Source organism: Branchiostoma belcheri, unplaced genomic scaffold, assembly GCF_001625305.1.
Source record: "Branchiostoma belcheri isolate BF01 breed outbred unplaced genomic scaffold, Haploidv18h27 scaffold60, whole genome shotgun sequence".
Taxonomy (NCBI): Eukaryota; Metazoa; Chordata; class Leptocardii; order Amphioxiformes; family Branchiostomatidae; genus Branchiostoma; species Branchiostoma belcheri.
The window spans coordinates 8,733-34,573 of record NW_017804243.1 but is presented as its reverse complement, the minus strand read 5'-3'; the positions used below and the strand labels follow the sequence as shown (position 1 = coordinate 34,573).

Below are 25,841 nucleotides of genomic sequence, written 5' to 3'. Positions count from 1 at the left end.
AATGTAAGGGAAAATACTGACACATCCGTGCCTAAACCAACACCGGAACCAGTACAAGAGCCGGATCCAATACCTGAACCAGATTTGAAACCAGAACCAACACCGGAGCTAGAAAAAAGGACAGAGGCACCTGAAGAGCCAGAACCGACGCCAGAACCGGAATTCAAACCAGAACCAACACCACAGCCAGAACAAGAGCCAGAACCAACTCCTGAGCCAGAAGTGAAACCAGAACCAACACCTACACCAGAGCCAGTGCACGAGCCACAGCCAGCCCCAACTCCAGATCCAGATCCTCTGCCAGAACAAGAGCCAGAGGTGGTGACAGAACCAGACCCTGAACCGGACCCAAAACCCACACCAGCGCCAGAGCCAGAAGCCCAACCCACGCCAGCACCCATGCCAGCACCCACGCCAGCACCCACGCCAACCCCTGAACCGGTCCTTGCGCCAGACCCAGAGCCTGAACCATCGCAGTCACCAGAAGCTGGTTCTCCCCAGGAGGAAGATGGCGCCGCGTCTGAACTGGTCACTCCCTCTCCTCAGTCTCCTGAACCGCCTGGAAGCTCTAACCATTCCCAACAGGAGAGGTACTCACTAAATGTGGATCTCGAGAGTTGCTCACCTGCACTGAAGGCTCTGTTCTGAAGGAAGTTTAAACTGCAATTTCCAACACAACAAATTGGACTCACCCAAATTTTTGACTGTACAACTCCAGTCTTTGTCAAGGAATGAGCAATCCACCGCTTCCGTGATGTCATGCAGATAACACACGTGACTCCGTGAGCAGTGGATCATAGGTTGCAGAAAGTCTGTGGCGCCCCCCGTCTCTGTCTCTGTCTCATTCCTTGACAAAGACTGGAGTTGTACAGTTGAAAATTTGAGTGAGTCCAATTTCTTGTGTTGGAAATTGCTCTTTAAACTTGCTTCATAACGATTTCTACCAACACAGATGAACTTTCAAGATAAGAAGGCACTGTTGTTAATACCCCTACACTGTCAATGTAACATGCACACCTGTGTCAAACTCTGTAGCTGCATCTGTAGTTGTCATACTGTCAAATGACTCAAATCTGCCCAAGAAGACCTCTCAAGGGGACCGCGAAAATCTGGTCACTGTAGACATCTGCTTTAATGTAACATGGCATTGCACAACTGCTTCAAAGTCTGTAGTAAACATTACTGTCAATCCTGCAGGTTAATGTAGTACTTTTTTCTGATGACACCAATCTAGGAGACCTGGCAGATAAATAGTAATGAGCATTTAAGTGTCACGAACATGCAAATGTGTACAGCTCTTTATGTGTCGACCACCTGTTGTGCAAAAGTAAGTCATCACAAATATGCAAATGCCAGCTCTTCGCATACCTGTGCAAGGGACATTTGTGGTAATTTCCTAACATTACAATTTAGCTTGTCGACTTTTTTCCCTACAAGCAGCCCAGAACCAGAGGACAACAGGTACCATATTTTTATTACTTGGTGCCACAACAGGATTTGAATAAATAGATGTGACAAGTGTCACAAGGCACAAATACAAATGTAGTTAAAATACATACTTAATAGATTGCTAGTAGAAATGTGAATAAACTGAAACCCACAACTAACTGATTGTAACTGAACAATTTACTTACAACTTAGCCCTTGTTGTTTAGGGAGTAGAATTTTAAGTTCAGTCATTTTGTATCTCAGTAGTTTGTAGTTATAAGTTGGTACAACAAAGTTCCTTTCTTTCTCATGAAAGATAATGCTTTTCAAACTGTTTATCTATCAAATACAGTTTATTATTGTTACAGCTGCCATAGATAGGTATAAAGACTCTCTTAGCTATAGAAAACATTGAATCTTGGTTAAAGGGGTTCAGTTGCACTGCACAGAAGAGAAGCGGACCTTGAGAAAAGAACTCTGCCACAGACCTGAGTCCCCTTACAGATGCCCTATATGGCAGAGACTGTCATTCTTGTATAGCACTGTTCAGTCATAGCCAAAGCTGTAGGGCCATTGAACAATTAGGATTTTGCCATGGTCAATACTGACTGAAGATATATTATAATCATTTACCTTCAGTAAAGTTGGTATGGATTTGGGAGTATGTCTTCCCCTGATTAACATGACTTGTACGTGTATGTACTATGCACATCTAATTCGTGAATAGCACAGCACAGTTCTTTGATCACAACCATTTATTTTTACGAGCCGACATTTCGATGACCATCTGTCATCTTCATCAGGGCAATTCTGACTGGTTTACTGTGCACATTTATCCTGTACCATGAAAAATAAATGGTTGTGACCAACCCGATGAAATTATTGACGGACATCTAACTCATGTTCCCCATCTCTCTCTCCCCCCCCCCAGTGATGCTGATGTGGTCCCGACTGTGGACTCCGACCCCTTCGTGTTCTTTAACCCTGAGACAGCCGAGGACCAGCCTCCCGTTCCCGACAACTCCGAGGGCATCGACCTCTACGTGGACCGTGTCCAGTTCATCCCCGACAACGCAACCATCATCAAGGTCACCTTCAAACCTATGACTTACAAATATACCTGTACTTGACCTTTGGGAAACATTCCAAGTCTTGTTACATTGTTACATTGAATGCCCTTGACTTGACCTTGAAAATGCCTTTGACTTGACTTCGAAATACTCTTCAGTTGACCTTCAAAACACTTTTTACTTAACCTTGACTTGACTTGAAAACCAAAACCAATAGCTGTTGACAATTATTTGAAAGTGCACAATTCGATCTATATTAGGTATAGACTGAGGTCCTCTTTTGCCCAAGGGCTATAGATGGGCACTGTCCCTACATGCATATACCAAAAGCTGTGGAAAGGGGTCTAATCTGTCGTTGCCATTACCAGGTGACGGGTCGGGTGATGAAGTCCAACCTGGACAACCTGCCGGACATCTCTGCGTTTGCGGAGCTGGACAGCTCGGCTCGGAGCCCGCAGCTCGCCTACAGACTCCCGCTCAACACTGACCCTGACAACAGGTAAAAACTGCTCGCAGAATATAAACACTTAATACTGCACTGTTTTACTAATCCTCAAGCATCATTGTGGGGTTGTGTAAAGTAACCGTAGTATACTCGACTCAGAACCAAGAGGTCCCGGGTTCGAGTCCTAACATGCCACTGATCTTGCGCCCTTGGGAAAGGCACTTTACATAACTTTCCTCACTTAACTCAAGTGAAAATGAGTATTGTCTCGTCCTGTATTTGTCCTCTGCGTTGGTGGCGGCATAAAATAAGTTTCTATATCTTGAGTGTGCCGTCACCATGTCTATTCATGAAATGTTGGTATATAAAAAAGACTTATTACATGTATACGTTCGCGCCTGAACCTTAACCTCTGGACTTGAATCCTGACCTGAACCTTAAACTGGGTTTAGGTAGTACTTCACAGCACTAGTCTAGATTGTTGGGAGCTAAATTTGAATTTGCGTTAACTCACCACACAGGAAGCCGATGTCCCATGATGCCTTGGTGCTGCTGCGTGTCTACACGGTCGACAAGGACTCCAAGACGCTGCTGGTGATCGGAAGCTGTCTCTTCCCGCTCTTCGTGGAGGAAGATGGACAGGTGTCAATCTTACTGTCATAATTCTGATTCAGAAATGTTGTCAATGAATATTCTCTGGTGCTTTGTGTAATGAGATATTATTCACATGTTAAGGAAGGTTAGATATCCTGATAATGAGGTACACAAGAAAACAGTTACTCGAGAAAGTTGTTAATCTTCCTGTCATGATTCAGTCATGTACATGTACATCGATGAAGGTTATAAAACTTCCAGAACAAAAGATAACGAGAAAACAGTTCTTCAAGCAACAGGAAAGATTTTGAAAACTGTCAGGGTCAGACATGTGAAGTAGAATCCACTAGCTACTTTTAAAAATTGGTGCAGGCTTTCAAGCAGCTTTGACCTGTAACATTTTGTTGCTTTAGAGCAAGTTTGTGACTGATGATGTTTACCAGCATAGAAATGCTTGTAATAGTAACATGTGTAACATATGCTCATGTGTGACTAATAATTATTGATCATCATTTAAGAAATTGATTGATGGACTTTCAAGCAGCTTGGACGTGTAAGTTATAGTATTTTGTTGCTTTAGAGCAAGTTTGTGACTGTCACATTGTTGTTCACCAACACAGAAGTGCTCCTAGAAGTATTAGACTTGACGTGTGTCTAACTTTTTCTCGTGTTATCCCCCTCTCCCTTCAGACCAGGTTCAATGTCGGAGGTCATCAGCTGAGGCTCCGCAGGGGGATGCCAGACACCAAGAAGCCGCTTTTAGCCTCGTCGTTAGACAACGTCATCCCCGTGCCCGGAGCCTCCATTCTCCTCAGGCTCATGCCACACGGAGAGGTGAGGATTCTGATGTAGTCAGAACTGTGTCTGTCTAGTTCTGTGCCTGAATGGGTTAGGATCAGGCAGACTAGTTGTATTCAATAAATAAAATGTAGATTTGTCCCAGGCACGGATCTGGATATGCGTAGACCACCCAGAAACATTCCTGAGCACTGAATACAACAGCTGCCCCTCAAAACTTTAAAAAGATAATTGTTTTGGTTTCTTATAGCATACTTGATTTGATTAATCATATTTCGTTACTTTGATTAGCTAACTCCACTTTTGGTTAATTATCTACTTTTGGTTGACAAACCTTTTGACCTATCATTATGATTTGATAACTGAATGATTATGATTGCTTCTATGCTGCCTTGTTTCATTTTGGTTGTATAATGAGTTAGCTACGATTTTCGTTTTGTTCACGATGAGTTTATCTATTTTAATTGACCTGTGTTAGTTCTTCTTTTATCTTAATTATTATGTAATGTAATTTTATGTTGGGGTTATCCCCCCAGGAATCTTTGAAAACCGCCATACAGGCGACATGTATATCCTGGATAAATAAATAAACAAACAAAACAAACAAACAAACTTGTAATGTATAATGGATTCAAATATTTATTAATTTTCTGTCAGATCCTTTAAGGTGATTATTAAGTTAGGAAATATTTTGAAACATTTTCTGCCTGCAGGAGATGATCCCTGCGCCCCCGTACAAGAGTGGTTTCTACCACTCGGAGAAGAGCCGACCTAACCTGTCGGAGATGCGGATCCTGCGGGACTTCCAGAGCGACACGCTGTTCCCGCTGTCCGTACGGGAGGCCATCCACCGCCTGCAGATCGCACAGGGCATGCCCCCCGCTGAGGAAGGTCAGAGGTCATGACTTTTACACAGGGCACATGGGTCAAAGGTCACTCAATAGGTCACGCAAAGCTGTACCTAGAGCACTTTGGCAAGTCAGAAAAGTGTTATAATATTGACTTCCGATGTACTTTGTGAGGTTAGATGTTAATATTGGCTTCCAGTATACAACATAGAAATCTTCCTGCTTGTTTGGTACTCTCATATTTCCTTACTTGTAAAACTATTCTGCATCCTTTCAAATATTGCACTGTTTTTTTTTATAGAATCTGATGCAGCCCTGGAACAATGGTACAGAGACAGGCTGGATGCGAAGAAGCACCTCCCTCCCCGCACCCCGGCCAGCCACAGTGACCTGCTGAGGGCCGTCAGGTACCACATCCAGACTGGCATCGGCATCCAGGTGGAGCAGGCACACGGGGTCAACGGTAGGTCATGTCAACTCTGACCTTTAACCCCAATCTCACAGGCACACGGGGTCAATGGTAGGTCATGTCAACTCTGACCTTTAACCACAGGCACATGGGGTCAACAGTAGGGTCACATCAACTCTGACCTTTAACCCCAATCCCACAGACACGTGGGGCAATGGTAGGGTCATGTAACTCTGACCTTTAACCCTAATCCCACAGGCACACGGGGTCAATGGTAGGGTCATGTAACTCTGACCTTTAACCCTAATCACACAGGCACTTGAGGTCAACAGTGAGTAGGGTCATGTCAACTCTGACCTTTCACTCCAATCTGGGGAAACATGGGGTCAACAATAGGTCACATAATCTTTCATCTTTAACCTTTCGTCCTCAGTGGCAGGGGCACATAAAATTTTACCTTTAACCCTATCTCACCTGTGGCAGATGGAGTCAACAGTATAGGGTCATTTACCCTTGAAGGTTGATTGTTGCTATGAAGGTAGGGAAAAAAATTGATGTTTCTTTCAGTGTGAACCAGTTTCTTAGTTTGAGGCGATGGCTGATTGTTGTTTGTTTGTTTCTCCAGGTGAGGGCCTGTATGTGAACGTGTTTGCTCGCGTCTCACCTGGAGCGGAGGCACGTGAGTTGGAGAACACACCTGAAGGCTACGGCGGGGAGGATAAGATCATCACCACCAAACACGACTTCACCAGCCTGCAGAAGTCACCAAAGTGGCTGGACCCTCCCTCAGTAAGGCTCTGTTACAGGAAGGATGGAATGAATGATTGATTGATTGGATGAATGAATGAATGAATGAATGAATGAATGAATGAATGAATGAAAAAACAAATGGAGGAATGAATGAAAAAACAAATGGAGGAATAAATGAAACTTTGTTTAGTAGTTAATTTGAAGTTGCTCAAATGGCTTGACCCTTCTTCCATAACTCAACTTTACTTAACTTTTTCATTTAGTTCAATGGAGGGGATACAAAACAGGTCATCACGACACACACCCTAAAAACTATGTCCATGTACACAGATCATCAGTATTTAAGCTCAAGTTCTGTTGCATGAATAAATGAGAAAACAAATGAATAACAAATTAAAGAGTATTAAATTATCAAAGTTGATACAATTTAGATGGAATTTGCAGCAGGTTGAGCAAATGTGAGCAAAAATCAAATTTTTTTTTTGAAATGCAAAAATTGCTAAATTAAAAGTGAATTTGTTTTCATGTTCCTCTCAGATCATCCACCCTCACCTTGAGCCGAACACGTGCCTGCTGATCCAGGTGTTCGGACTGGACGCGGTGTACACACCTCATCCTGACGGCACCGAGCGGGGTACGGTCACCGGGAAACGGGGACAGGATGTACGGCTCACCACCGAGTCTCAGCTGGGCTGGACGGCCGTGCCGCTGTTCGACAGGTATTGATCGATCGGTTATTGATTAGTTATTGATGGATTAGTTCGGACTGGACGCGGTGTACACGCCTCATCCTGATGGCACCGAGCGGGGTACGGTCACCGGGAAACGGGGACAGGACGTACGGCTCACCACCGAGTCTCAGCTGGGCTGGACGGCCGTGCCGCTGTTTGACAGGTCAGTACTGATTATTGATTAGTTATTATTGATTAGTTATTATTGATTGGTTAGTTATTGATAGATAGCCAGGAACTGTCACCGGGAAATGCGGACAGGACGTACGGCTCACCACCGAGTCACAACTCGGCTGGACGGCCGTGCCGCTGTTTGACAGGTCAGTATTGATTATTGATTTATCGATTATTGATCAGTTATTGATTGGTTAGTTATTGATAGATAGATTGATTGATTGGGTTTATTGGAGGTCCGACTCACCACCGAGTCACAGCTGGGCTGGACGGCCGTGCAGAGGTATTGATCGATCAATTATTGATTAGTTATTGATTGATTAGTTATTGATTGATCAGAGGTCCAGGTAAACAAGTCACAGCGGGGATGGGCGGCTGTACCACTGTGCCAACAGGCCAGTCCTGGTATTGACGAATTTATTGATTTGTTAATTTATTGCTTTATTGATTAGATTGACTGATTGACTGGTTAATCACTGTCTTGACTAAATGATGGAAATTTTATTATTCTAATGACTAACTCTTATTTTGACTGGACCACTTTTTGACAGGTGAGTGACGAAGTGATGCCTTCGAAAAAAACATTCTGCATTTGGGAGCAATAGATTGCTTGCCATGCCAATTCAGTTTGTTTCTTCTCAGATTAAACATGCATTCAGTATTTCCACATTGTCCTGAAGTTTTACTTAAGAATGTTTGAGAACCAAGAAATTGAATTGGCATGGCCCAACATGTACAAATTCATGGTACTTTTTCAATGCCCCAAAATGTATTTTGCAATTCCCATTTTCTGTGCTTTATACATTCTGACTCATTGACAAATAATGACATTAGAACAAGAAATCCTTACTAACAAGTGCATCTACTTCTTCTTGTTGTTCTTCGTGCATACTCCCTCCCTTGAAGATATACGATCAGGTAACCCACAGGAAAAACCATTGAAAAAAGAAGTTTAAGAATAAATGCTTTTTGCAGGGACACCCCTATATTCAACACCCCTATGTTCCAATGCCCCTTTCTTCCAACACAGGTTCAGGGTTGCAATAGACCCATTCGACTTTCACGGATCGCATTAACTGCTTATGTCACGGGGGTGGGGACATTTCGAATAGAAACTACGTCACAGGGGGGACATTTCGAAAATTCCTTTCACGGATCGCATAAACTGCATACGTCACAGAACAAAATAACCTTAAATTGTTGTACAGAATGCCACCATACAAAGTTGGTGCCTGTTTTCCTGTCATTTCCGCACATATTACCAAAAAAAATGACACTTACTTACCTTTTAGTAAAAAAATGATCTGCCAGGGGGGACACCAGGAGCGCAAGCCGCGTTGGACTTCAGCGTTCTAGAACAACGTTCTTTCGAAATGTCCCTCCTTTGAAAGTCGAATGGGTCTATTGTTGGAACCCACTTGTTAACTTGTCAGAGAACATACTATGGGGATGGGGTTGTAAGAAGGGTGTTGTAACATGTGGGTGTTGTAACCTAGGGTTGTACCCCTGTGTTGTATGCAGCTGTAACATGTCTGAGTTGTGTGAACTGTGAGCTGTGTATTTTCCACAGGGGATGTGTGATGGCAGGCGTCCACAACGTTCCACTGTTTATGGGGATGCCCAGTACTGTGAGTAGTGCATGTTTATTTTACTGAATAATTCAAATTTGAATTTTCACTGTCGTGTTGTATACTTAGGATTCTAACCTTGCTCCATAGACTTTAAGTCAAGGGTTTTACATTGTAACTGCAAGGTTTTCTTACCTTGTGGAGAGTTGTAAGACCATTTAATACTTCCTCCTTGGTGAGTTCCTTGGAATTTGTTTTTGGTTGTAGGACCATTGTGCAGTTTCCATGCTGTTTTGTCTCTAGCTCACAGGAGGTTACTGACAAATGTCAGTTGTTGTATTCTTGTGCTGATTTGTCTCCTACAGGAATTTTTGACAAGCATTTGTTAATTGAAGTGTTCTTGTGGTGTTTCCATGCTGTTTTGTCCCTGCAGGTCCTGGAGTTTCTGATGAACATTACAGTGAATCAGATTAGGACGGTTGGTCTGTCGTGGTGCTGTTTTCATTATTTTTTCATGCTGATTTCTAAAATTTCTTTCTGCAGGAGTTTCTGACCAACATTGCTGTGAAGTCTGTAGAGTTGAGTATGAAGGAAGCCCTGAACACAGGCAGTGACAGGCTGTGTAAGGAGTACTCTACACTGGTGTACAACACTCACTCACTGTTTTGTCTCCTGTAGGAGTTTCTGACCAACATAGCTGTGAAGTCAGTAGAGTTGAGTATGAAGGAAGCCCTGAACACAGGCAGTGACAGACTGTGTAAGGAGTACTCTACACTGGTGTACAACACTCACTCACTGTTTTGTCTCCTGTAGGAGTTTCTGACCAACATTGCTGTGAAGTCAGTAGAGTTGAGTATGAAGGAAGCCCTGAACACAGGCAGTGACAGGCTGTGTAAGGAGTACTCTACACTGGTGTACAACACTCACTCACTGTTTTGTCTCCTGTAGGAGTTTCTGACCAACATTGCTGTGAAGTCTGTAGAGTTGAACACAGGCAGTGACAGGCTGTGTAAGGAGTACTCTACACTGGTGTACAACACTCACTCACTGTTTTGTCTCCTGCAGGAGTTTCTGACCAACATAGCTGTGAAGTCTGTAGAGTTGAGTATGAAAGAAGCCCTGAACACAGGCAGTGACAGACTGTGTAAGGAGTACTCCTCGCTGGTGGTGAAGGTGTACGACGCTCACTACAACCCTGAGGAGTGCATCCCCATCCCTGTAAGTCAGCCTCGGACGTTTAACAGCTAAAGGGAGAACAATCAAAGGAACTAGACATTGGAAGGGAAATTCAATGTTAATATGATGTACAGCATACATATATATCCTGATTCCTTCAAGATTAAAAAACACTGGAGTTTTGGAGGAGGGGAATGTTTTGTAGTTGCCATGACAAAATCCTCCAGTTTCCATGACAACTTCCTTCATAGTTGCCATGACAACATCCTTCATGGTTGCCATGACTATTTCCTTCATAGTTGCCATTTTTTTATTGACAATTTCCTTCATTGTTGCCATGACACCATCCTTCATGGTTGCCTTGACAACACCTCCATGGTTGCCATGACAACACCTCCATGGTTGCCATGACAACACCTCCATGGTTGCCATGACAACATCCTTCACGGTCGCCATGATATCTCATGGTTGCCATGACAACACCCCATGGTTGTCATGACAACACCTCCACGGTTACCATGACAACACCTCCATGGTTGCCATGACAACACCTCCATGGTTGCCATGACAACACCTCCATGTTGGTTCTATCCCCCCAGATCCGAGATGAGCTGTTGAAGATTGACAACGTCAGTAAGTTTAAGAAGACGATGGGAGGAGTGAAGAGCAAACCTCTGTCTCAACTGGTTCTGCAGTCACTCGACAAAAAGGTACCACACAAAACAGGCCCATATCAACCAATACAATACATACCAAATATCTACACATAGGGCCTGTCTAACAACTTTTTTTTTTGTTGCAAAAGGTACATATTATATGCATGTGTCTGTTTGCATTTCTGTACATGTATTGTATGTACATGAGTGTGCTTTGTATGTGTGTGTGTGTTTGTTTGCACATGTGTATCTTGCATGTCTATGTGTGTGTGTTTGTGTACAGAACTGCATGTATAACTTGAAGCATATTTCAGTTTGCTAACCTACACCCTTTCTACCACAGTTACAGAAGCAGGGTACCAGTAGTGAGGTGTACCAGAGGGAGGAGGGTTTCTATGACGAGGCCATGGGAGAAACCTTCTACAACCTCATGGTCAGTTCTGTTTGTTTCTGTTTTATGTTAGTTACTATATAACAATTTTAAACCATTGAAAATTACATTTTTATGCTGGTTAGGTAATGTCCCAATTTTGGGCTGCCATCATTTCATTTAATATTTTATTCACAATTTTATTTTTCGAGGATTGGGCAAAAAGTTATGAAACTTATGTCAGCCCTCTCCTCACACATAAAAGGAAACATTAAAACAAAGCAATAAGAAGAAAGGACAAAGGTACATAATGCCATCATTGGGACACTGTTCTTCAAATGCAAATGTACAAGCAAGCTGGTGGCCTATCCTAGTGTCATAGCAAACAAGTCACACAAAAAGTTGATAAAACAGAGCAGAGAAGAAAACTTTCATTCACGTTTGCAAATTTCCTGTCATAATTCAAGCCATGTTCCAAGGTTTGTTTTAAATTACATTGTCTAGTTTAGTACTTTTTTAATCCAAGAATCAAGAAAATAGGAAGTCACTCACCTTCAAAGTTAAAATGGTGCTTATGGAGCAGTGACACACAGATGAGTAAAGCAAGTCTACGTGTATCTTGGAAGACGGCATTGTCAGCAAAGCAGCATTGTCTGAGCAAAGCACACTGAATGTCTTTGAGAAACATGCATAAAATGTTCCAATACATCCAACAACTTGTTAAGTAATACCTGAGTGTGTACGTACTAATTTGTGACTTGACCCCCCTCCCCCCCTGCTGACAGACTGACCTTGTACCATAGCCAGGTAGGACCTCAATGGAACACACAAGACCATATAAGGCATGGCAATGGTGGCTTTGGCTGTTACATCTCTGTGCCTGTTTTGTCTGGTTAAGATTTTTGCTTTGGAGATTATCAGGCACAGCCTAGAACCTCCATGGCCAGTTACATGTCACATGCCGTTCAGTTCAGTGGCATGACATATAAGCTACTAAAGGAAGCTGCAGACACAATTTTTGCTCATTTGCTCTTTGTGTTTGGCTGCTGCTACTCATGTGTACACCATGTCTTCTTATAGCTTGTAGCATGACCTTGACTGCATGACCTTAACAATGCGACCTTGGTTGCACAGCTTAGTATCTCATAGGGGTTACAATCTTTCAAAGGAGCTTGATAAGTTAGAACTTAAAAGTTAAGTGTATCACTGAGTACATGTATGTGTGTGTATGTATGTCTGCGTGTGTATGTATGTCTGCATACATTCTTAAAATATATTTTTTTTGTTTCCTTTTTTTTCATGTTTCTCTGTAGGAGAATGCACTGATGAATGCTGGGTATGGACCCTTGTGAGCATGTGCGGCTGCGACTGGTTCGTCCAATGGGAGGCCTCCATTCTACTCATGTCTAATTTTCGTATATGTAACGTAAATTGTCTACTACATGACGTGTATTACAGTATCTAGTGAGGCTAAAATCACTTTCAACTGTATTATACAGCAATTTAGTCATACGTTGTTTGTTGTGTATTGTCTTCATGTAATAAGCAAGAGGGAAAAATCGGTCATTCTTTTCTTCAAGAGTAAACTAAGGTGCAATCCTGTCAAAATCAAATTGAAATTTAAATCAATGTAATTTAAACAGTTACTTCATGGATGATTTAGATGTTTGTTGTCGTGTTATTTTGTTCCGTGTTACGTAAAATAAATGTATCCAACGAACTCCTTTTTTGTCATTGTTTGTTCACTAATCTATTTATAATAATATTTATTTCTGCATTATTTTGCAGTGGAGAGATCACCAAAAAAACAAATCCACTGCAACAGTTCAAGATTTGTCGTAGGATAACTGGTTTAGCAATCATTGATTGTTGAATTGATTATTATTTTTCATTACCAGACTTTTCTGTTACAGTAGCAACCCGAGTAGTAGAGTCAATAAGGAAAAAAATCGGTCATGTTCTAAAATCTTTTATGTCTAAATTTCTTATTTGTTTACAACAGGCTCCAGGCCAAAGAAAACAAAAACATAAACAAAGAAGCAAGGTAAAGTAAGTTATTTGGCCAGACGTACAAAATATTGCCAGAAAGTACAAAGTACGTCATACTGTACATTTATCATTTGTATCCTAAACCGTGCCTGGGGCAAATCTATGTTTTGGATACGCAGAGGCTATCCAGAACCGTGCCTGATCCTAACCCATGCAGACATAGAACTCAATAGGCAACGTTCTGGATACAAAAGGACAGTTTTGGGTTCGTAATTACAAACTTTTCATGCTTTAAAATATCAGGCTTTCTTCATCTAAACTTATGGCTTCAACTCCATGGCGCTTGTACAAAGTTTGTATTTTAGTAAAAGAAACACATTGATTTTACAGTGGAAGTGGAATGTTCTAAATTGTAGTAAATGTTGTATAAGAATGTAATAATATCTACAAAGTTTAGCAACAAACTATCAGTGTGGATCAGAACATTATGTATCTATGAGATACACATGTACAGTCCTGGACAAAATTAGCATTAGAGTCCCAAAAATGTACAAAAGTTGTAATTTTGATTCTAATTCAGGCTCCAATCCAGTTTCAAATCCAAGTTCCTATCCTGGCTTAATCCGGTTTCAATACAGTACAGTTTCAAATCCTCACTCTAATCTTGGTTCTAAATCCGGTTTTAAATCCAATTTCTAATCCTGTCTCTAATCTCAGTCCTAATCCATGTTCTGTGACCACCTGAAGGTTGGAGGTTGTAGTTATTGTTGATAGCAGCATTTTGTGGTGACGTCATCTTCCCTCCTTCAGCCTCGAAGGCCTCCAAAGTAGTCTGTAAACAGGGAATAAGAAAAACTGTTGGTGAAAATCCTCAGTGGAACATGGGCAGCTACCTACATTGTACAAATGGGGGGCTTAACTGTCTAGTTCTATGCCTGAATGGGTTAGTTTTAGGATCAGCACAGTTTGACCCAGGCATGGTTCTGGATACGTGTGGACAATCCAAACTGCGAGTGAGCATGGTTCTGGATAAAGCAAGATTCTGGATAAAGCACAGTTCTGAATAAAGCACGGTTCTAGATAAAGCATGGTTCTGGATAAAGCAAGGTTCTGGATAAAACAAGATTCTGGATAAAACACGGTTCTGGATAAAGCACGGTTCTGGATAAAGCACGTTTCTAGATAAAGCAAGGTTCTGGATAAAGCAAGGTTATGGATAAAGCACGGTTCTGGATAAAGCAAGATTCTGGATAAAGCACGGTTCTGAATAAAGCACGGTTCTAGATAAAGCATGGTTCTGGATAAAGCAAGGTTCTGGATAAAGCAAGATTCTGTATAAAACAGGCATGTTAAGGATACCAGACTGACCTGTGAAGAAGTCCCTGACCTGCCCCACGACGGTGGAAGACTCCCGCCAGGCGTTGAGGTCCGGTTGGGGGATGGAGAAGCAGGAGACGCGGCGGTTACCCGGGCCGGGAAGCTCAAACACGTGGGGCTGCATCGTCGTGGTGTCGTCCGTGTTATCACACAGGACACGCGCTAATGTCACCTTCCTTATCTCTGCTAGCTGGCCTGGAGGGGAGGGAAGGAAGGAATGAATGGGTGAATGAATGAATGAACACGTGAGGCTGCATCGACGTGGTGTCGTCCGTGTTGTCACACAGGACACGCGCAAGGGTTACCTTCCTTATCTCTGCTAGCTGGCCTGCAGGGAGGGAATGAATGAACTAGAACTGTAATATTTGCAAAGTAAATGTATAATGCTAATACCTTCACATAAGAACTTATACTGGCTAAACAGATACAGAAGCTGGTGTGTTACACCGAAGGGCGGTTATACAGGCTATACAGGTACAGAAGCTGGTGTGTTACACCGAAGGGCAGTTATACCGGCTTTACAGATACAGAAGCTGGTGTGTTACGCCGAAGGGCGGTTATACTGGCTGGTGTGTTACACTTAAGGGCGGTTATACCGGCTATACAGATACAGAATACAGATACACCAAAAGATCTGCTTGGACTTGGAGATTACAATGCACAATAACACAAGCTGATCGATACAAATAAACACTGGGATGACTTACGTTGGGAGAACTGTCCCTGGTTCTCGAACCAGAAGCGGTCGCCCTTCCTGAGCTCTCGGAACTGGCGTCCCACCAGGCAGGCGAACGTCGGGCCCAGGAGACCGCCCGGGACGGACCGCTCGGCCAGGCCGGCCGCGAACACGTCAATGTCATCCACATGGCTGTAGGGGGTAACACGTCAACATAAGTTCTCAGACAGCGATTATACCAGCTATACAGATACAGGGATACAGGTTGCCAGCTGCCGCCGCGCCGCGTGCCTGCAAAGCTGGTGTGTTTAGCCGAAGGGCGGCTATACAGATACAGAAGCTGGTGTGTTATGCCAAAGGGCGGCTATACCAGCTATACAGATACAGAAGCTGGTGTGTTACGCTGAAGGGCGGTTATACCAGCTATACAGATACAGAAGCTGGTGTGTTACGCCGAAGGGCAGTTATACCGGCTATACAGATACAGAAGCTGGTGTGTTATGCCAAAGGGCAGTTATACCGGCTATACAGATACAGAAGCTGTTGTGTTACGCTGAAGGGCGGTTATACCAGCTCTACAGATACAGAAGCTGTTGTGTTACACCGAAGGGCGGTCATACCGGCTATACAGATACAGAAGCTGGTGTGTTATGCTGAAGGGCAGTTATACCAGCTATACAGATACAGAAGCTGTTGTGTTATGCTAAAGGGCGGTTATACCGGCTCTACAGATACAGAAGCTGGTGTGTTACACCGAAGGGTGGTTATACCGGCTATACAGATACAGAAGCTGGTGTGTTACGCTGAAGGGCGGTTAAACCGGCTATACAGATACAGAAGCTGGTGTGTTACGCCAAAGGGCGGTTATACCGGCTCTACAGATGCAGAAGCTGGTGTGTTACGCTGAAGGGCGGTTGACTTATTACTTTAAGAACTAAATGTGAATTACACAGAAACACAACTCACTTGTAGAGATCAGCCAGTTTGGCTCTCGTGGAGGCGTCGGGAATCTCGGTGGCGAGATCGGCGAAGCTTCGCGCCCGCGGGAGCCCGCAGAGCACCCTCCAATCGTTGTACCCCGGCAGCCCGTGGTCACGGCCGCGCTGGATGTTCAGCGCCGCCAGGTCCAGCCCGAGGGAGCCCGCCGGGTCCGCGAACAGGTTCTTGGTCAGGCCGCTCACGATGAACCGGTCAAACTTCTCGTGCGGGGTGCTGGCGAGGCCGCGCACGATGGAGTCCAGCCCGCCCCGGACGTTGTTGTACACGTGCTGCATGGGGGGGAGGTGAAGAAACAGCGTCAATGACAAAAAGAGCATCCACAATGAGGTTCTGGATCATTCTGGATCATTCCCTTGTGTTCAAGAACATAGATTTGCCCCAGGCACAGCCGTGGATACGCGTAGCCTGGTTACCAAATCTATTATACATTGTAGCTCTCGAGTCCTACATCCTCTCCACAAATAGGAGAAAATGTAAGACTCGGCAGCTATAATAGGAGATCGCTATCGGTGGCAAAACGACAGTGTCAGATTGGCCAGGCAGTATCCATTAGCCAGAGAACGGTCGCCGGCCACCGACGGGTGGTGGGGGTCAGGACAACAACAAAAAACAACCATATATAAAAAGGTAACGATCATTCCCCACAACCTCCGCTTGGAGAGTAAGATTTGGTAACTAGGCTAGGATATGCGTGGACTATCCAGAACCATGCATATGCCTGAGCAAGGTTCTGGATCTGGATAAAGCACGGTTCTGGATATGCGTGGAGTATGCTCAGACACAGTCCTGGAAAAAGCATAATACAACAGAATGATGTTATACCACCTACCTGTGGGTTGAAGAAGCTGTGTGTCAGCTGCACTGGTGGGTGTGCGTTGTGGTTGTAGCCCGACGTCGAGCGCACAAACTCGCTCTCCACCAGGCTGTGTCCGAAGCGGTACGCCGCGGTGGCGAACACGTTGGAGATGGTCGGGTCCACGGTCTCATCGTAGCCGCTGTAGGAATGAATGGATGGTTTATTTAGAACCAGGGTTAGAAATACTGGGTGCGTGAAACTTAGTGCACCAAAATTTGGAGCTATATGCACTGGTGCACCCAACTATTTTCGTAGGTTTATGTGACTGTACATTTATGAGTCGGCACTGTACTGAGTTCTTGAGTCCCGTGGAGCCTTGGCAGCCTGTGTGCCACCCTCCATAGTTACCAGCGGCTCCCTATTGTCGCTAGTGATGCATACCTAAACCCAATTTCAGGTTCAGGTCCGGATTCAAGTCCAGAGGTTTAGGTTCAGGTCCGGACTTGTAACTCCGGACCTAAGCCCATGGCATACAAAAAATTGCATGTTTACAACCTTGCAATGTTGTCGGGGTGAAACTTTGGCCACATAACATGGAGGATGATGCCCGATGGCAATGTTTTCTTCATTTTGCAGCAAAGATTTTGCAATCTACGGAAGGTTTTAGGTGGTTTGGAAAGAAAAGGGGTATGTGAAATGGTCTTTTATGGTAATAAGTCCGGACTCGGTTCTTGACTTTTAGGTTTTTTTGAACTTGAACCTAAACATTCTTACAAGTCTGGATCCAAGTCCAGTGAACCGGTATGCAGCACTAATTGTCGCTGGATACCATGGACTACAGAGATGGCACCCACGCCAGAGCCTCGCAGGAGGTGATTTTTTTCTTTAACTGGCAAAAATCAATGCGCGCCCAGATGTCATCCATGAAATTAATGTTTAAAAATCAGTGTGGCCTAACTTGACCATGTATGGTACCTGTAGTTGCTGTGGACACTCTGTTACTTTTGCACTTAGGTATTCGTAGGTTACGTGTTGTTCAGTAACTTAACTATGTAGGTAGGGTACCTGTAGTTACTGTGGACACTCTGTTGCTTGTGCACTTATTCACAAGGTATTCGTAGGTTACGTGTTGTTCAGTTGAACTTAACCATGTATTTAATATTTTATCATGAAAGTTCATCTGTGTTGGTAGTTATATGTTTAAAGTTAAAACTTTTGGTCCAACACAAAAAATTATGTTGACGTCACACTTCAAAGAAGCCACGTGAAGCCTCACTGGGTCAGTCTACTGAGGAAGACCAGAGTGACTGGTCGAAAGCTCTAGGTGAGAGAATTTTTATGTTGGACCAAAAGCTTTAACTTTAAACATGTATTTATTTATTAATTTATTTATTCCACTTCACAGAAATTAAAATTCTGAGGGGAGAAGACAACAGTAACAGTAGTTTCCTCTCCAAGGCCGACTCCCCTACAGACACATGAAAATATACACACTAATAAATACAAAAATGTAGTAGGGTACCTGTAGTAGCCGTTCTGGCGCAGCACCAGCCCGTATTCGTTCATCGCGTTCAGCCCGAGCACGATCGGGAGGTCCTCCGCGTAGGTGATCTGCTGGATTGCCGCGCCGATGATCTTGCGGGTCTCGTAGAAGACGCGGTCCTCGTCCCAGTGTGAGTTGATGTCGTGAAGGCGGTCGGCGATGCGGTTGTGCTCGCGCAGCCAGACGGTGTGCATGGAGGTGAGAGCCGGCTGCTCATTCACTCGGACGTCGCCAGCCTGCAGGGCAGAGGGAACGGATTTATTTTTGCGAAGCATGAAAGTTCTAAGTAGTCTGAGTGTCAGTCTTGTTAGCTTTCGTGTTGAGGGGGAGCGGATCTTGGGGAGCGGACGAAAGCTAACAAGGCTGACACTCAGGCTATGAAAGTTCATCTGACTCTTATCTATCAGTAGACAAGTAAGGTAGAATTTGATTTTATTTACCCCAAAACAAGACTCATTGTAAGTCACTGGAAACGTGTGTTGGGTTGACCAATATTGAATACTAACTTAAAGTATGATGACCCATTAACTCTACAGCTACTACAATTTTATATCATGATGTGCAGAAGTGACGAACTGCTTGGGATTGAACCATTTAGATTGCACCTTAACAAGCCTTATATCAGAAGGCTATCTGCTTTATATGTAAAAGGTAAGACTTAGTATACCTGGAAGCAGGGCTGGTTTCGGCTGCTGGGGTTGGAAGACTCTGGACAGTGGAACTCCTCAGTGATGGCACTGGGGAGCAGCTCCTTCTTCCTGGAGTCTCCCGGGTTGGCCTTGGACTTTAGCTGGCCACGCTCTGGTCCGAACAGAGAAAACCTCGTTAAAAATGTTTCCCAGCCCTGTCTAACATGATATTATCATACCGGGGGTATAACATCTTACATCCTCACTTCTTATGGTAACAAGAAAAGTAAACCCCACCTAATGACGGGTCCCTAAGATGCTCCAGTTCCTTCTCAGAAGACCCGAAGACCATGGAAGCTTCTTATCATAATGTCTTACATCCTAACATTACGTCTTACGTTCTAATGTCTTATCATAATGTCCTACATTCTTAAGAAAACCCCACCTAATGATGGGTCCCTAAGATGCTCCAGTTCCTCCTCAGACGACCCGTAGACCATGGAAGCTTCTTATCATAATGTCTTACATCCTAACATGGTCTTACATCCTCATGTCTTATGGTAACGAGAAAAGTAAACCCCACCTAATGATGGATCCCTCAGATGCTCCAGTTCCTCCTCAGACGACATACGTAGTCCATGGAGATTGTCTTATCATAACATCTTACGTTCTAACATCTTATGGTAACGAGAAGAAAAAACCCCAACTAATAATGGGTCCCTGTTACATGTTACGTTCTAACGTCTTATTGTAATTTAAAAGTCTTTAAGTAAACCCCACCTAATGATGGGTCCCTGAGATGCTCCAGTTCCTCCTCAGATGAGCCGTACACCATGCAGATGTCTTATCATAACGTCTTCTGTGTCTGTTTAGCCGGTATAACTGCCTTTCGGTGTAACACATCAGCTATATGTATCTTAGTAATCTACAGTAAATGTTAAGGTAATAAGAATCCCCACCTAATGATGGGTCCCTGAGATGCTCCAGTTCCTCCTCAGATGAACCGTAGACCATGGAGGCGTCGATGAAGGCGGTGATCTGGTCCAGCTGCTGGCGGCGGCCGACGCGGCACCCGGGGTTCGGCGCCGGGCTGGATCGCACGAACTCCATGCAGGAATGACCGGAGAAGTCGGGGTCGCCGGCGGGGATCGGGATGTTGAAGCACCGGCGGTCGGTGGAACCGCAGGGACAGGCGAGCAGACCGCCGCCGTACGCTGGGGGGACAACGGAGAGATCAGTCAATCTAGGATACTAGTAGTAGCTTCCTGCTACCTGTATTAAGAGTTATTAGATATAACTTAAGGTGGAGCCGCAGGGACAGGCGAGCAGACCGCCGTCGTACACTGGGGGGGACAACGGTACAAATGGTTTTTGTTTTGTTTGTTTCACATATCTTAAACCAGTAAACTGCCTTTTAGGCATAACACACCAGTTTTGTACATGCATGTACAAGCTGCGTAAGACCAGACTGTAAGGTTTGAACCACCCACACTAGGAAGGACCCCTAATCTTTCGATAAGTGCGGTGGGTTCTTTAACGTGCGCGGGGTGTGACTCTCCTGAAACATGGGACCTCAATTTAACGTCCTATCTGAGGGACTTCCTTTCCTCACTTCATGAATACCTAGCTTCGGATAGGGATCTATCCGAAGCTAGGTATTCATGAAGTGAAGAAAGTCAGGTAAAGTGCCTGATCCTTACATCTTAATATATCGATCTGTTATATTGATCTTAAGGGTAGCCCCTTGAGTTTAAGATGTCCAAGGTTAAGACGAGACGACATACCTGAGGCGACAGGTGTGTGAGTGATGTCGTGGTCCAGGAACTGTCCCCACTGCATGACCAGGTGAGTGTTGACGGTGCTGGTGGTTCGCATGTCCTCGTGAAGCGTGAAGCTCACCTCCCGTGCACTGGGTAGGGCCGCACCGCCTCGACCGCGCACACGGGGCGACTGAACACCTGTACAACAAGGAAACACAGCAGGTGAGACTACAGGTAAATTTACACACCTGTACAACAGGTACGGTAAAACAACAGGTACAACAACAGGACCTGGTAGACCTACAAGTAATTTTCACATCTGTACAACAGGTAAAACAACAGGTAAGACAACATGTGAGACTAAACATCTGTACAAACAGGTGAGACTGCACACATGCACAACAGGTGAAACTACAGGTAAAACTACAGGTCAAACTATACACCTGCACAACAACAGCCTTCTTTGAGAAACAGTGGTCGAAATACTTTTTTTCAGTGCTCTGCAATATTGCAGAAGAGTCAAAATTTTGTTCTGCAATTTGAAAACACTTTCTGCAAATACCTAAGCCTCCATACTACAACATTCTCAAACCATTAAATTAAATGTCTTTTTTACATCATATATAGCTTTGTAAATCTGTAGCATTACTGGAATTCTTTTAAGTTTAATCTATCACTCTTTTTAATTTCAGACTTTATAGTTCCTTCTCCACAGAAAATTTATCATTTACTGGTATCTTCACGGGTCTTTCACCGCTCTCTCCCACTACAAGCTACTACAACTAAAATCATACCTTAACTGTAAAAAAAACTTAATGTACTAGTAATCACACCCACATATCATCCTTCCACACAACATACTAATAAAAGACGCACCAAGAAAACAGTACTTAACTCTTAAGCAACTCAATATGATTTTGGTGCTACCTGAAACGGTCAGACTACTACCTTTCGTCAGTGACACTAAGAGAATTGCAGGTTTATAAGCTGAACTATTGATTCATATGCAAATTAGTGAAGACAATTTTTTGGAAGTCCAAAGGGAAACAAAAGATAGACAAGTCAAGACAAGGATGATGCAAATTAGTGAAGAAGCTCCTGTTCAACGGCTTCAAAACAGGAGCTTAAATGTTGTCTGTCCTTGGGGCCAGAGAGTTCTAGCTTGCTAAATTGAAAACTATTGAATCTGGAGCCTATTTTTCCTTCTGCAAAATTGCAGATTGTATAAATTTTTCTTCTGCAATCTTGAAAATCTATCTGCATATTGCAGACTGCAGACAGGTATTTCGAACACTGAGAAACAACGCAATCAGAGATGGCAGATACCTTAATTTTTTGGGGGTGAAATAAGAATTTGTGAAGTTCATAGATCAGAACATGAAGGCTCCAAGGAGATATCGGGCTGGTAGATTACAATTATTACAACACCACAGGGTGTCTGCTACAGCTCCAGTTACCATGGTGACAGCCGTCTGATCCAGGTCATTGAACTTATTTGTTCGAACAGAAGAAATGACCTTATTCGTTTGTGGCAGATGAAAAAGAAGAAGAAACTGCGAAGCTATAAACATAATATCAACATGATAGTTACGTACTGTCGGCATACAGTGGGCGCAGGAGCCTCTTCATGGGCTGTATAGCAGCGCCCCACAGCGGATTGTCCAGGTTATTGCAGCGCCCGTCGATAGTTCGGAACTCTCGTATGGCGGGGTCGGGTTGCGGACAGGTCAGGTCACGCAGCTCGGTATTCTGGCAAACCCGCCGCGTGGATGGCGAATCCGAGGCCGCGCTGAAATCTGCGTCAGTCTGGCCTCTGTGGGAAGGGGGAGTGGCAGAACAGATCAGTTTTCAAGCAGATTATTTGGTAACCTACACTTTATTCAATTATACTGTATCGTAGCAGACTCTGTGAAGAATATCAGTGTGAAATTGTGTGAAACACGAAAGAAATGAGCATCATTGTAAAATGAATGATAACAGACAGAACGGATCAGTCTCCGAGCAGGTTTTTCTGCGACCTGACAACCTACACTAATACGTTCTAGCGTCTTATCAAAAGCCTTACGTTCTAACGTCTTATCAAAAGTCTTACGTTCTAGCGTCTTATCGTAACGTCTTACGTTCTGGTGAGTTGAGAAGTGACGTCCTCCATGATCTCGGCGCTGCGTGCGATTGGTCGAGCCTCGGGTTTGGACTTGCGGAACATCGCCAGGAGGCGTCCGGCTGGGGAGATGCGCGCGTCGTCATCGGAAGCTAAAAAACAAACAAACAAACAAACAACATGAATAATGTGAGTTTGATATCTGGGAACAGCACTATCGTCATCAGAAGCTAGAAGAACAAACTAACTAAGTATGAAAACAAAAAAATAAACAACGTAAGTAAAGTGATTTTGAGCTCGCTGGCCAGAGATTTGCGTGCATCATCATCGGAGAACAACAAACAAAAACAATGTAAACAACACAAGTTTGACCCCAGAAAAGCGCCAGGCCGGGGACATGCACACATCGTCATCAGATTTAGAGGCTTCAGCAAGAAACCAACAATAAAGTCGTCCCTAATAATAGCCTAACAAAAGAACAATGAAGCTAATTTACTGTAAAGCATTGCACTAGCCTTCCTGAATTTACCGTTAAGGGTCAGCGAACCCTCCTAAATTTACCGTTAAGGATTAATTACCAGGATCCCCCCATGCAGACCCTCAAGTCAAGTGAATTTCTCACCTGCCACAAAACTGTCCTCCTCCTCCTGAATGGCGCGGTCCACCGCCTGCGTTGCCCGGGCAACGGCCGCGGCCAGCTGTTGCTCGGAGACCTGGGCCGACGCCCTCCATGTTGCTATGGCAACCAAACCAACTAGGATGAGAAGTAATCTGGAAAATTGGCAATAAGTGTTTTAAATATTATTTTTAAATGATGAAACTCCATTTAACAACTAATGAATGAATGACTTACCCCTAGCTGGCCTGAGGGGAATGAATGAATGAATGAATGAATGAATGAATGAATGAATGAATGAATGAATGAATGAATGAATGAATGAATGAATGAATGAATGAATGAATGAATGAATGAATGAATGAATGAATGAATGAATGAATGAATGAATGAATGAATGAATGAATGAATGAATGAATGAATGAATGAATGAATCAATCAATCAATCAATCAATAAATCGATTCAATTCAATGGTTAACCCACTAGCTGGGCAGAGGGGAATGAATGAATGAATGAATGAATGAATCAAGGAGTCTTGATTGACTAAAATGATTGAATGAATGAACGAATGAATGAGTGGTTTACCAAGAAAATACTTTTCAGACCATAAATTATGCTTCAACGATTCGCCTTTGCTTGGCAAACTGAAGAGGAAACCGGCCAAGAGACGCGATTTATGTTCCACCAGGAGGCAGCCTAAAATCCAAATTGGAAATCGGCCAAGTTAAAGAGGGCCTGCAAGCCCTTTTTCGTAAGGCGTAATCAGGCCGTTTTAGACTTCGTAATTCGTAGGCAGCCTCCCCAAAAATCAACGTAATTCATAATTGGACATTAGCCGCAAAGCGTAAAGTCGTAATCAGCTCTGAGACTTTAACGTAATTCGTAATAGCAGAAAGTTACCGTAGGCCCTAGTATATAACTAGGTCTTTGGCTGCCTGCCGAGGTCGTGTTAAGTCTTTTAGACCCCAACTCAGCGTGACTTTGCAGTATCTAGGCTTAAACATTTCCAAGAACTACGGAAGTTTAGCTGTAAGTGTAATGTAGCTCCAGTGCCTCAGAGTCAGAAAGTGCCCGGAAGCGGCGAAGCCCCGCCCACCCGCACTTCCGGTATCCCCCTGAGACGGGACAAACCACTGTGCCGTAGGGGTGGGCGGGTTGCAAGTTACTGTACTTCGCAGCAAAAATTTACCGACTTGTCAACCTCACTTTTGCGTAAATGTTTTGAGGATTTCCGCAAAATCTTTTGTCAGTTCATGCCCATAACCACACAAACTCCACCCCAGTCCCCAAAACGTAAATAATTTGAATATTTTTCATTCATTTTCTTACATAGTGCTAGTTAAAAGTTGAATAATGTTGACCTGAAAGATATCTATACAACGCTGGTGTTTCTATTCTTAGATTCATAGATAGAAAAAGAAATCAATTGCAAAGTTTGCAGGAATGACTAGGCACAAACAGAATCGGGAAGCAAGCGAACAACGACACAAAGTAGGTTTAAAACTTAGAATCTCAGGAGCCTTGAAACGTTTATAGATATGTGGTTTATACAGATTTTCATGTTCATGAAGCATGTCAAAAGGCGTCAGCGATTAGAAATTTTATAAAAAGATATTTTATACCGGAAAGACGGCAAAACAAACATAACTTATCTGGTTTGCAATATAATATAAGTTCTAGCGGGTCCTCTAAGCTAAATACTCAGTGCACAGAAAAAATCTTGCTGAAGTAAACATAACGATTACGAAGTTGGTTAAAACCAGGTCGATGATAAAAAACGCAATCCTGACTTACCTTTGACACATGCTGTCCTCCTGTGTAAGTATATAAAACTGTCCGACTCTGGGTTCCGTTTTAGAGCGAGGTTTTGCTGTAAACTGTTCCTGCCAGCCCCGCTCCTGTTGCTTATATACACCCCACCAGCTTGCCGTGACGTCAGCGGAAGCGCGGGCTACTCAGAAGCCGGGAGACGAAAGTTCTGCCGCGCTTCTGGGTAATCTCCAAGCAGATCCTACGGTGACGAGGCAGTATCCAATCGGCCAACTGGAGATCCTATTCTGTTCTATTCGGTACTCGGCAAAGGGGTATCCCTGGCCTCCGTAGCAGGCTTATAGAACAGGGGGTTTGGTGGTCTTCGGCTGTTTTCTGATTCTCCCAGTTCTTAAAAAACGGGGGTAATTCAACCATGCCGGGTATGTTGTCTATATGCAATCAGAAAATAGCACATATTAAAAAGCTCTCAAAGACCCTGAAGACCCCCCAAACCCCCAGTTTTTGGCATGCTATGGAGACTAGGGTATCCCGCCCAGGGTCGGTACGGTCCTGGTACGGTCAGAC

General features: G+C 43.8%; 2 protein-coding genes across 8 annotated transcripts in view; one reads left to right on the top strand and one right to left on the bottom strand.

Moving 5' to 3' along the window:
• The window catches only part of LOC109482733, a 33,966-nt gene extending 20,913 nt beyond the window's left edge, over positions 1-13,053 (top strand). For 4 of the 7 annotated variants that reach the window (XM_019785554.1, XM_019785555.1, XM_019785559.1 and 1 more), the window contains 13 exons: positions 2,360-2,516; positions 2,867-2,997; positions 3,465-3,585; positions 4,228-4,371; positions 5,049-5,226; positions 5,485-5,646; positions 6,218-6,381; positions 6,880-7,061; positions 8,818-8,875; positions 9,881-10,033; positions 10,591-10,701; positions 10,991-11,080; positions 12,331-13,053. In XM_019785554.1, coding sequence (XP_019641113.1) covers positions 2,360-2,516; positions 2,867-2,997; positions 3,465-3,585; positions 4,228-4,371; positions 5,049-5,226; positions 5,485-5,646; positions 6,218-6,381; positions 6,880-7,061; positions 8,818-8,875; positions 9,881-10,033; positions 10,591-10,701; positions 10,991-11,080; positions 12,331-12,369 — 1,690 coding nt within the window. In that variant the 3' untranslated portion in view covers positions 12,370-13,053. Of the gene's footprint in view, positions 1-2,359; positions 2,517-2,866; positions 2,998-3,464; positions 3,586-4,227; positions 4,372-5,048; positions 5,227-5,484; positions 5,647-6,217; positions 6,382-6,879; positions 7,062-8,817; positions 8,876-9,358; positions 9,423-9,628; positions 9,713-9,880; positions 10,034-10,590; positions 10,702-10,990; positions 11,081-12,330 lie in introns of all 7 variants that reach the window. The other 3 variants (XM_019785557.1, XM_019785558.1, XM_019785556.1) reach the window with 3 other exon arrangements.
• Positions 12,971-25,416, bottom strand: LOC109482737 (peroxidasin homolog). Its single transcript, XM_019785564.1, has 13 exons — positions 25,299-25,416; positions 23,510-23,658; positions 22,907-23,039; positions 22,382-22,599; positions 20,811-20,984; positions 19,986-20,240; positions 19,065-19,198; positions 18,377-18,633; positions 16,888-17,053; positions 16,026-16,327; positions 15,091-15,251; positions 14,375-14,578; positions 12,971-13,838 (listed from the first exon to the last, which is right to left on the bottom strand). The coding sequence occupies exons 1-13, from the start codon at positions 25,307-25,309 to the stop codon at positions 13,813-13,815; spliced, it is 2,190 nt and encodes a 729-aa protein (XP_019641123.1). The 5' UTR covers positions 25,310-25,416; the 3' UTR covers positions 12,971-13,812.
• Between the last annotated feature and the right edge of the window lie 425 nt (positions 25,417-25,841).

Coding starts and splice junctions, on each gene's coding strand:
- LOC109482737 (XM_019785564.1), bottom strand. Junction 18,634..19,064: donor GAAACCAGCCCTGCTTCCAG/GTATACTAAGTC, acceptor TCTGCCCTGCAG/GCTGGCGACGTCCGAGTGAA. Junction 17,054..18,376: donor CGCCAGAACGGCTACTACAG/GTACCCTACTAC, acceptor TCATTCCTACAG/CGGCTACGATGAGACCGTGG.